Raw genomic sequence first — 11420 nt, 5'->3', positions numbered from 1 at the left:
TGTTTTCTGTAAATTTTTATTGTTTATTTCACTTTTGTATATTATCTACCTCACTTGATTTGGCAATGTTAACACGTTTCCCATGCCAATAAAGCCCAGTGAATTTAATTTAATTGAGAGAGAGAGAGAGAGGGGGATAGAGAGAGAGAGAGGGATAGAGAGGGGGGGTAGAGAGAGAGAGAGAGAGAGAGAGAGATAGCGTGATAGAGATAGAGAGAGAGAGTTTCAAGTTAATGTCCTGTGCACAAGTACAGTACAATGCCTTTCTTGCAAGCTCTAAACCCAACAATGCAAAAATAGAGGGATAGAGAGAGAGAGGGGGATAGAGCGAGAGAGAGAGAGAGAGAGATAGAGAGATATAGATATAGAGAGATAGAGAGAGATGGAGTTTCAAGTTAATGTCCCGTGCACAAGTACAGTACAATGCCTTTCTTGCAAGCTCTAAACCCAACAATGCAATAATTAATCAATAACAATGTAATACTAAAAATGACATAAGGTAGAGCAAAAACACACAAATAAAAACAAGAAACAAGCTTGTACACAGCTATGATAATAACACACGTGAATTAACTTGGTATATAGTGGGGTCGGTTTTTAGCATCAGAAACTCCAGGTCGGGTGAACAAGAGCTCAAGATGTTTTCAACTTCGGTAAACCAGGAGTTAGTTGTTAAATGAGGAAGCATATACACCTCCCCCTGCTCTTACCAGAAGCACCCGTTCGAAAGCTACAGAAAACTGAAAAACTGTCTGGTTGAAAAACAAAGACATTCCCTAAAGTTCCTCTGTGATTCAAGCCTTTCTCGGAGTTCACAATGTTTATTTGACAAAACAACACACAGCAGCAGAGACGGTAGACCATCTGGCAGAAGTGTGCCTGTTTACAACGGGGACACAGCGCCTCCTACTGGACAAAATCAGTAAACGTTTACAGCGCCTATTATTCCCACACGGTCTCCAATCCAAGTACTAACCAGTCGCGGCCCTGCTAAACTTTATGAGTTTATTACGGTAAAGTATATAAAGTTACTGAGTCTCAAAAGCAAGTAAATTGAACCAAATATAGCAGCATACCTTTTTCATTAATTATGCTAAAATTGCCAATTGACAAACAGTTCTATTTTCCACATATTCCTAACATTAGAAAACAACACATGAATCGGATACAGCACCGACCAAAGCGATGGACATGGATAAACTCTGTTGATTTTAGGATCTGTAAACAGCAGACCTACTACAAATATAACCACCAAATAAATGATAAAAAATAAGCGTGATATCTACAATGCTTCGTTCACTTAAAAAAAAGGATGAGAGAGAATGAGTCGCACCAGAGGGTTTACTTTCACAATGAAATCAGGGGAGAGCGCGAACGCAGTCCCCCACTACCAGAAATTATGCAATCGAGATTTCCACATTTGAGAAATTCGCAGGGGTCAGCACAGCCGGAGTGCAATGGCTGAGCCTCGCCCTGGGTGAACCGCCTTCTTGATCACGGTGTCTCCCTTGCCAGGTAAGTATGAGTTGTACATGAATAATGTGGGATAGTGATTCCCGTGCAAACGTTTTAGCCTAATGGTTTTAGCACCACGGCTATTGAGGAAAAAAAGCAAATAATTTAAATGAACGTTCAGTGTTATTTTGTCTGCTAGTAGATGGAGAGGTGAAAACACATTTGAAGTGCTATTTTACTCGTAAAAGTGTTTCGACATTTTCCCACGATGCAATTCTGTAGAAATTAGCATAACAAAACATTTGTATTAAACGTGTCTGATAGCTGAAACTATAACAAATTATTAGAAATGTCCGAAACTGCTCTGAAACACACATAAAGCCAAGTGAATGGAATTTGTGATTTTATTTAGCCTTTCTCGTCTCGTGGTTCTTTTTGTCTTCCAGAGAAAAGCCAGACTGCAATTCTACTATAGACCACTAGTGGCCACCCATGCAGGCACATTGAAACAGGGAGCGCTGATACAGTTAGAATAACATTATTATATATTATATTAGTATTGTATTACAACCACACCACCTCTTAATTAACACATTAATAAACTGAAAGAATGTTACTGTTATAAATAAAAGTCAGTTGCTCCCTGATAATACAAGAGAAGTGTACAGCCTGCTGGGAAAAAACGAATGAGTATCTAGCAAGAGTCATCGAAATTGTTAATTAAAAGGTTTAAAAACGATTCTGATAAATGCAACAGTTGGACAATGGATGAAGATACTCCTAACGTTTTACAAGTGGTGGGAAAAGTACCCAACTGTCATACTTGATTAAAAGTAAAGACATCTTAATAGGAAATGACTCAAGTAAAAGTCAGGATTTAAATATACTCAAGTATCAAAAGTAAATGTAATTGCAAAAATGTACTCAACTATCAAAATAATAATTTCAAATTCCTTATATTAAGCTAAACTTAATTTACGGATTGCCTGGGGCACACTCAAACACTCAGACATTATTCAGAAACAAAGCATCTGTGTTTAGTGAGTCCCCCAGATCAGAGGCAGTAGGGATGACCAGGGATGTTCTCTTGTTAAGTGCGTGAATTGGACCATTTCTGTCGATTGGACATTAGCCATCAGGATACTAGGAAGAGGAGGCCGTGTAGCCCTTCTTCTCAGCTAGCCATCAGGATACTATGAAGAGGAGGCCGTGTAGCCCGTCTTTTCAGCCTAGCCATCAGGATACGAGGAAGAGGAGGCCCTGTAGCCCGTCTTTTCAGCTGGCCATCAGGATACTAGGAAGAGGAGGCCTTGTAGCCCGTCTTTTCAGCCTAGCCATCAGGATACTAGGAAGAGGAGGCCTTGTAGCCCGTCTTTTCAGCCTAGCCATCAGGATACTAGGAAGAGGAGGCCGTGTGGCCCGTCTTTTCAGCTAGCCATCAGGATACTAGGAAGAGCCCGTCTTTTCAGTCGGAGTTGCCTTCGGTCATCTTGCCCAGGAGCAACAGGTACGCTAGCTGGTCATGGAACAAAGGAGGGAATGCAGTATTCCATATCTGAGGAGGCTGAGAGAGATATTTGTGTAGCTTCCGATTCATGATCCAGAAGTGTTTGTCGGTCGTAGGAGATTATTGCACAAACCATCTGAGCAAACAAAGTACTAATGAATGCTTGAGCAAACAAAGTACTAATGAATGCTTGAGCAAACAAAGTACTAATGAATGCTTGAGCAAACAAAGTACTAATGAATGCTTGAGCAAACAAAGTACTAATGAATGCTTCTAATAGCAATAAAAAAGTCAAGTCGAGCAGCAATGAATCCTTCAGAATTAATATGAGGGGTATACTAGTTACCTGGTTTGAGGAGTTAGCAAAGTAAACTATATATACTGTAACTGCTGTTATGGTGAAGTGGAGACATCTAGGAGCAACAACGGCTCAACCGCGAAGTGGTAGGCCACACAAACTCACAGAAAGGGAACGTTGAGTGCTGAAGCACATAGTGCACACAAATGGTCTCACATCGGTTGCAACACCCACTACGAGTTCCAAACTGCCTCTGGAAGCAAAGTAGGCACAAAAACTGTTCATCAACAATAACTGTTCGCCAAGAGCTTCATGAAATGGGTTTCCATGGCCGAGCAGCCGCACACAAGCCTAAGATCACCATGCGCAATGCCAATGTCTGCTGAAGTGGTGTAAAGCTCGCTGCCATTGGACTCTGGAGCAGTGGAAACACGTTCTCTGGAGGGAAAAATCACGCTTCACCATCTAGCAGTCTGATGGACTAATCTGGTTTTGACTGATGCTAGGAGAACGCTACACCCCAATGAATAATGCAAACTGTAAAGTTTGGTGGAGGAATAATTGGTCTGTGGCTGTTTTTCATGGTTCCGGCTAGGCCCCTCCATTTCCACACAAAATGTCTCAGAGAATTGGCTCATCAGGCATAAATGAACATGTTAATGTGTATATTTGTAAAAACCTGTCGGGGAAGTGTCGACACAAAATTACAATGTTCTAAACAGTGTCACTTTGAAGTAACAGAACAACAAAACTTGTGACGTAAATGGACGTCTGTGAATCTCAAATGGTAAAATATGAATAGCCACTTTGAAAGTAAGGCTTGTCTACACACAAAAACCACAATGATGAACATATAAAAAATGGGATATATACTTCAGAGAGGAAAATTTACCGTTGTGGATGTGACATCCTCCGTTACGGAAGAGACACTGTGCAAAATGACTGTTTATATATTAAAGATTTCTTTAACGAACTTCATAATACTTTTGTTGTCATCTGAAAATGCACCTTGTACCTCAAAGAACCAAGAAATCACTAGTATTGTGAATAGTTATTGTATATGCTACCAAACATGAATGCACAAATGTGCTAAAAAAATGCACTTTATTTGAAAAAGTTTTTTCATTGCGAATTAGAGTGCTGCATACCTCAACAATTATATGAATATTTGCAATTTCATAACAACACTAGAGGTGACAGGGTCCCAGAAAACAGACAACAAATGACACTGCACAATTTACAATATTTTAGTCATTTCATTCAAGATAATTTATGACTGTTTTATTTCTAATATTAAATGTTATTATCAAATCACCTACTGAGTAACAGAATAGACAAACAGTAACTCAAACTGAATTCAAAGTATTTTTAAACATTTTATAAACTCAGGTTTTGTGTTAATCTCACACATTTTAATCTGCAGCAGAGGCTCTATGAAATGGTACTTCCTCCCTCTGTTGTCCACAAAACAACACAGGGACTGAACAACTTGACCTGCAGCCACCTAGGCCTGGTCGTCCTTGGCTGGCGAGATATACACAAATCCTGTGGGGTCGTCTCTCCTCAAGAACTGCATCAGAGTCGGTCTTTATCTGCTACCAGTCCTACAAACTGCCTGTATATACACGGAGTATACCAAACATTATGAACACCTTCCTAATTGAGTTGAGAAATAAAAGGGGCTGTGTGATAAGCACATCAAAGATTATTAACGATAAGTAATTCTAAAAAAGGCACTTCAACAAGCCCATTTCACACCATAGCCTGCTGAATTTGCAAGATAACTTTTTTTCATTTTGGCACAAATTAAATTGTGCCACTGACTCGCCCATGTATTGACGTTTCAGCATTGTCTCAATGAAGAGTTCGGTGTTCGACTAGCCACGTGCAACATGCATGAGCAGTCACAAGCCTGATAAAGTTAGCTGCAGGCGGACAAGCAATATCCGTCTTCGTAGTACGGATGAAGCCTGATCTGGAATTTGAAACTAGCTGAATGAAGCTGGCTAGCTTTATAAAAACCTGAGTAGATCTAGCTTGCTTCGTAGTATAGACGGGTTGGTTGTTTAGCCACAAAACCGACACGTGCGCAAGCAACTATGGGACAAAACAGATGGGTTTTGGCTTTGACAACGCGTTAACTATCTCCAAAAATGTTTGAAAACATAAATACATTTGCACAATGAGAACTTGTCTCTCAAATACATATTTACAGTTGTTGGTTAGCTAGCTAGCAAATGTTTTTTTGCCATATTAGCATAGACATGAAATCAGTCAAAACCCCTCAAAACAAGACACGGAATAAATAACAAGCTGAAACCAGCCACCTACAAGTCCCCATATGGCAGCTTCTTGTCATTGTTGTTAGCCATCTGACCGTTCAGAATCCAAACAACGCACGCCTTCCGGAACATATCGATGCGTCATGTTTGTGACGTTAAAATCGGCCAACCCATCTATACCAACACAGAGTTTACTGTCTGTGATAGCACACTCTGGCTACACTAACAGGTAGGTAGCTAGATAGCTAGCAGTAAGTGGCTTGCACACCTACATTTTCAGTCGAAAAAAGTTTGGGGTTTACCATTCAAATAATTCTCTACGGTTGTAAAACGCCAAATGAATTAAATAATAAATCTTTTGAAGCAATTTACCTTTGTAAATAAAGATACATCTTCTCGCCTTTATCAGCTGTGCTGTGGGGTACACACTCTTTTCACGTAACTTTGATGAAAAAGCCATTTTCGTAACAGTTTAGAAGAGCATTTTCGCTAACCCTAACCCTTTTCCTAATCTTAACCTCAGTCTCCTAACCTGCTACAAAAAAAGTCGCTTCGGTATCGAAGTGGCATGAAAATAACTTTGGAAAGGGACGGAAGCAAAACAGTTACACATGCTCGAGTTTATTAGTCGCAGTTTGTTATCAAAACGGCAGGTTCAGACAATATTCCACAGAAATAATACCATTGTGTAGATGAACGACATCAGCAAGTTGTGAGTTACAAGTAGTTTACTCCTACCCCTGATTCCGTTGGCATGGCTACAGGTAGAGTAAAGATGAGGAGAGGTTCCTAACAATGGGGGTGGATTGCATGCATAAAGTGTGAAATGGGGGAGGGTCCCACACTGTATAAGATATTCTGAGATGTACCTTTGAACTTTGCAGATAGGAAGCCTTCCTTCAAATCTTAATTTCTCACAACTTAGTAATAAATAACTAATTTATTCATAGGTTAAATGCTTTATGCAAATACAAAATTATGGAGCACACAATGTTTATTGACTGTTTTATGATAGTGAAAAGCAAGGGTGCAACTTTGGTTTTAGAAGTGGGGGGAGGCATCATTTTTTAAATATATATATATATATATATATATATATATTTATTTTTCTCAGTCATATAAACACTCCAAACAGCCTGCCTGACCGCTTGGATGCGTCTGCATGGTCCTAAAGCACACAGTTGCCTCGTTTTGTCTCACATTACAATGATAAAAGTGTGTGTGTGGGGGGGGGGGGGGGGGGGGGACAAAAATGCAATTTCAGAATGTGGGGGTTGCGCCCCTGGTGGGGGTTGTGAATGTTGTGCCCCTGGTGGGGGTTGTGAATGTTGTGCCCCTGGTGGGGGTTGTGAATGTTGTGCCTCTGGTGAAAAGCAAAAAAAAAAAAAAAAAAAAAAAGCTTTTTTTATTAGTGATCTTTCATATGGAACTCCATGGAACTCTGTAGTTATAGAATACCCACTAGAGGTCAGTCTAGAGCAAAAGGTTATGAAATCACCAGGTGAGCCCACAGTTGAATTGTACAGGTGAAATATCGTTAATGAGAAACTTCTGTCGTACTTTTCATTCCCAAGTCCTCACAGTGCTTTACCAACCCTTTGTGAGAAATATCAGGAAATATCGGACTTGACTGCTTGTATTTTTCCCCACCACGCTGTAGTCAGTGCATTACAACATGTCACCAAGGAGTACCAGAAGTCAGTCAGTCAGTGTTGACATCATCCACACCCTTAAGGATCATCAGGAGCGGTGCTGATTTCTGTTGCTTACGCCTGAACAAGGAAAAGAGCAGGAGAAGCCTTGTAAAAAAAACGACAACAGTGCAGGGTACAAAAACTAAAGTCAAATGAAAGAACAACCTGGTCTCAAGAGTATTTCGTCATTTACGAGACACTCCATTTAGTATCGTATGTTAGGTTTTGTATGGTATGTATTCATTGGTGGATGTTCATAATCCATTTCATATATGTTCCAGATTTGTAAAACGTATGATATGTTACGAATTCAAATTTCTTGTGGCTAACATTAGCTAGGTAGCTAGTGCTAATGCTAACGTTAGCTAGGCTAGGGGTTAAGGTCAGGGTTAAGTTTAGGAGTTAGGTGTAAGGGTTAGGGGAACTCTTAGCTAACATGCTAAGTAGTTGCAAAGTAGCTAAAAAGTAGTAGAAACGTTGCTAATTAGCTATAAAGCTAAAGTTGTCCCTGATTACATACGTTGTGCAACCTTTGTGTTGCTAGATGTTCGCGTGATACGCCCACACATCCAACCCGACCAAATCACCCTCCTTTCGGTTTTGCATTAAGTAACCTTCTGTCTTATGTAACCATAACACAATTTGAGTGTGTCGGATTTACGTTTACTATCTTACATCTAGTCTATGAGAACAGGCTGGAAAGATAGATACCCACACAATGTTGCGTTCAACTCACCTCATCTCTGAGCGCAGGGTGTTGAGCTGGCTGAGGACCTGGTCATTGGTCTCTATCCGTTCATCCAGATCTCTCTGTAACTTCCTCTTAGAGTTTTCCAGTCGCTCTATCTCCTCCTCAGCCCCATCCATCTGTCTCTTCACACTCTTCAGCCTCTGGTTCAACTAGGAGAGGAGAGAGGGAGTAACAGTCGGGGATGGAAATAAAGCTGTCCCGAGGCTAGTACTTCTTTTTTTTAGACCAGACTAGTGAAAAAGTACAAAACTAGCCCAGTAAAATGATGTCTTTCAGAACAACGGATGGCCCAAATTCTGAACCTGAATTATCATCCAGACTAGTAGAAATCATAGTCTACTAGCCAGGCTGCCCAGTGCACAAAATCCTTAAAATTCCATCCCTGGTTACAGTTCGTTGTTATAATTTATTGATGATGTGTTGTTGTAAATTTATATGTCCATTGTTGTGTCTGTCATGGCTGTATTAAAACTTATGTCTTTAGCCCCTTGACGAAGAGGAAGTTAGACTACATTGTTTTAAAAAAAATTAATGGATGTTGTTTTTAAGTTTGTCTGTATGTCCATTGTAATGTAACAGTGTTGCTACCATCTCTCTCCTTGCCCCAACCTGGGCTCAAACCAGGGATGCTCTGAACAACACCCACGAAGCATTATTACCCATCGTTCCAACAGCTAACAGAACGTTACGTTATTACCCATCGTTCCAACAGCTAACAGAACGTTACTTACGTCGGCTTCACTAGTTCTTGTCTAGTACTTCAGATTCTGGATCAGCTATTAAAGCTGTACATAGGTAGGATCTCTATGAATTGGCCAATGCAAAGTCCACAATGAATGTGAATGACTTTGACCTGTGTCTACCCTGTAACACTTTATCTGAATTCGCCTCTTGACATTCAGAGACATTTGTACGGTCAGGTGTTTTGACTGTATTGCAACACTTATGACCTACAGTTGAAATGAAATGCTAAAGTAGTTGTTTTGACTGAGTTTTCCATGTTACCTGGTCATTCTGGTTCTGCATAGATATGTGCTCATCGTCCACCTGTATCGTCATCTCCTTCACTTTTCTCTCTAGTTTCCTGTTGGCTTGTTGCAGGTTGATGTTGTCTCTGAGAAGAACATATGAAACCCTGTCAGACACTCATGATGACCATATAGCCCTCAACACCATTTAAACACTCAACCCTGTTAGACACTCAATCATAGCCCTCAACACCATTTAAACATTCAACCCCGTAGATGCCTTGTCATTGCTGTAGTGATGGTGATGTATTTAAACCACCGAATTATAAACCAAGGGAAGAATCTAACCTCCAGTATATTACACTACCAACTGTTACCAACTATTTCACACTTCACCTCTCAGCTCTCCTCTCCCTCCAGCCTCCACTCTACCTCCCCCTCACCTCTCCTCTCCCTCCAGCCTCCCCTCTACCTCCCCCTCACCTCTCCTCTCCCTCCAGCCTCCCCTCTACCTCCCCCTCACTTCTCCTCTCTCTCCAGCCTCCCCTGTACCCCCCCTCACCTCTCAGCTCTCCTCTCCCTCCAGCCTCCCCCTCAACTCTCCCTCCAGCCTCCCCACTACCTTCCTCTCCCTCCAGCCTCCCCTCTACCTCCCCCTCCCTTCCACTTCACCTCTCCTCTCAGCCTCCACACTACCTCCCCCTCACCTCTCCTCTCTCTCCAGCCTCCCCTCTACCCCCCCTCTCCTCTCAGCTCTCCTCTCCCTCCAGCCTCCCCCTCACCTCTCCTCTCCCTCCAGCCTCCCCACTACCTTCCCCTCCCTTCCACCTCACCTCTCAGCTCTCCTCTCCCTCCAGCCTCCCCTCTACCTCCCCCTCCCTTCCACCTCACCTCTCCTCTCCCTCCAGCCTCCACTCTACCTCCCCCTCCCCTCGCAGCTCTCCTCTCCCTCCAGCCTCCCCTCTACCTCCCCCTCCCTTCCACCTCACCTCTCAGCTCTCCTCTCCCTCCAGCCTCCCCTCTACCTCCCCCTCCCTTCCACCTCACCTCTCCTCTCCCTCCAGCCTCCACTCTACCTCCCCCTCTCCTCGCAGCTCTCCTCTCCCTCCAGCCTCCCCTCTACCCTCCCTTCCAGCTCACCTCTCCTCCCTCCCTCCCCCTCCCTTCCACCTCACCTCTCAGCTCTCCTCTCCCTCCAGCCTCCCCTCCAGCTCACCTCAGCCCTCCAGCTCACCTCTACCTCTCCAGCTCTACCCTCCAGCTCACCTCTCCACCTCTCCCGTCCAGCTCACCTTTCCACCTCTTCCCACCAACCTCCCCTCCATCTCACCTTTCCTCTCCCTCTAGCCTCCCCTCCAGCTCCTGGACCCTTCCCTCCAGCCTGGAGACCACAACATCCTGGTTGGACCTCTGGGAGCCCTCTAGATGAGACACCCTGCTCTTCAGATCCTTATTCTGGAGGAGAACAACAAAAGGGTGAGCACATATAGGTTTAACCACCAATGATTCAGGGGGTACCATATACAAGCAGGTTTAACCACCAATGATTCAGGGGGGTACCATATACAAGCAGGTTTAACCACCAATGATTCAGGGGGTACCATATACAAGCAGGTTTAACCACCAATGATTCAGGGGGTACCATATACAAGCAGGTTTAACCACCAATGATTCAGGGGGTACCATATACAAGCAGGTTTAACCACCAATGATTCAGGGGGTACCATATACAAGCAGGTTTAACCACCAATGATTCAGGGGGTACCATATACAAGCAGGTTTAACCACCAATGATTCAGGGGGTACCATATACAAGCAGGTTTAACCACCAATGATTCAGGGGGGTGACATACAGCAACTTCAACCACCAATGGAGAGGACTACATGTGAAGAGAGATGGGTGAGGAGGAGAAATTGAGAAAGTCCAGTACCTGTCTCTCCAGAGTGATCTTGTCACACTCCAGGTCCTGTTTGACTGCACTCTCCTGCAGCAGCTCAACTCTTATCAGCTCCATCTGTCAGCAGAGAAAACCATGAACAGACATTCACTACACACACACACTAATGAATACACCTTTCACATGAGAAAGGGACATTCCCAGTCCATTGATGGACAGTTATCAAAACAGTGACGCTGTCAGTAATGGTTCATTCAACAAAACCAAAGGGAATAATGCATTTACTTTCATCTCCAGGATCCAAACACTGTATCCTCTACTGCAAGTCAGACAGGACCCAAAGACTGTCTCCTCCCCCTACTGCCAGTCAGACAGGACCCAAAGACTGTCTCCTCTACTGCAAGTCAAACAGGACCCAAAGACTGTCTCCGCCCTCTACTGCCAGTCAGACAGGACCCAAAGACTGTCTCCTCCCTCTACTGCAAGTCAGACAGGACCCAAAGACTGTCTCCTCTACTGCCAGTGAGACAGGACCCAATGACTGTCTCCTCTACTGCCAGTGAGACA

General features: G+C 43.0%; 1 protein-coding gene and 1 non-coding gene across 2 annotated transcripts in view; both read right to left on the bottom strand.

Moving 5' to 3' along the window:
- Positions 1 to 1359: 1359 nt before the first annotated feature.
- On the bottom strand, positions 1360 to 1523 carry LOC118945943 (U1 spliceosomal RNA). Its single transcript, XR_005041096.1, has one exon. It is a non-coding gene; the product is annotated as a U1 spliceosomal RNA (small nuclear RNA).
- Positions 1524 to 6139: 4616 nt separating this feature from the next.
- Positions 6140 to 11420, bottom strand: part of LOC110517067 (cingulin-like protein 1) — a 29278-nt gene continuing 23997 nt past the window's right edge. The window contains exons 16-20 of the mRNA XM_090231022.1: positions 10887 to 10970; positions 10286 to 10410; positions 8993 to 9101; positions 7973 to 8136; positions 6140 to 7314 (exon numbers count right to left, since the gene is read on the bottom strand). Of these exons, the coding sequence (XP_090087148.1) occupies positions 7245 to 7314; positions 7973 to 8136; positions 8993 to 9101; positions 10286 to 10410; positions 10887 to 10970 (552 nt within the window). The 3' untranslated portion in view covers positions 6140 to 7244. The remainder of the gene's footprint in view (positions 7315 to 7972; positions 8137 to 8992; positions 9102 to 10285; positions 10411 to 10886; positions 10971 to 11420) is intronic.

This window comes from Oncorhynchus mykiss, chromosome 4 (genome assembly GCF_057628025.1).
Source record: "Oncorhynchus mykiss isolate SJ-2025 chromosome 4, ASM5762802v1, whole genome shotgun sequence".
NCBI classification, from domain to species: domain Eukaryota; kingdom Metazoa; phylum Chordata; class Actinopteri; order Salmoniformes; family Salmonidae; genus Oncorhynchus; species Oncorhynchus mykiss.
Note: the sequence above shows the minus strand (reverse complement) of the source record. Positions and strands in the feature narration are given on the sequence as shown.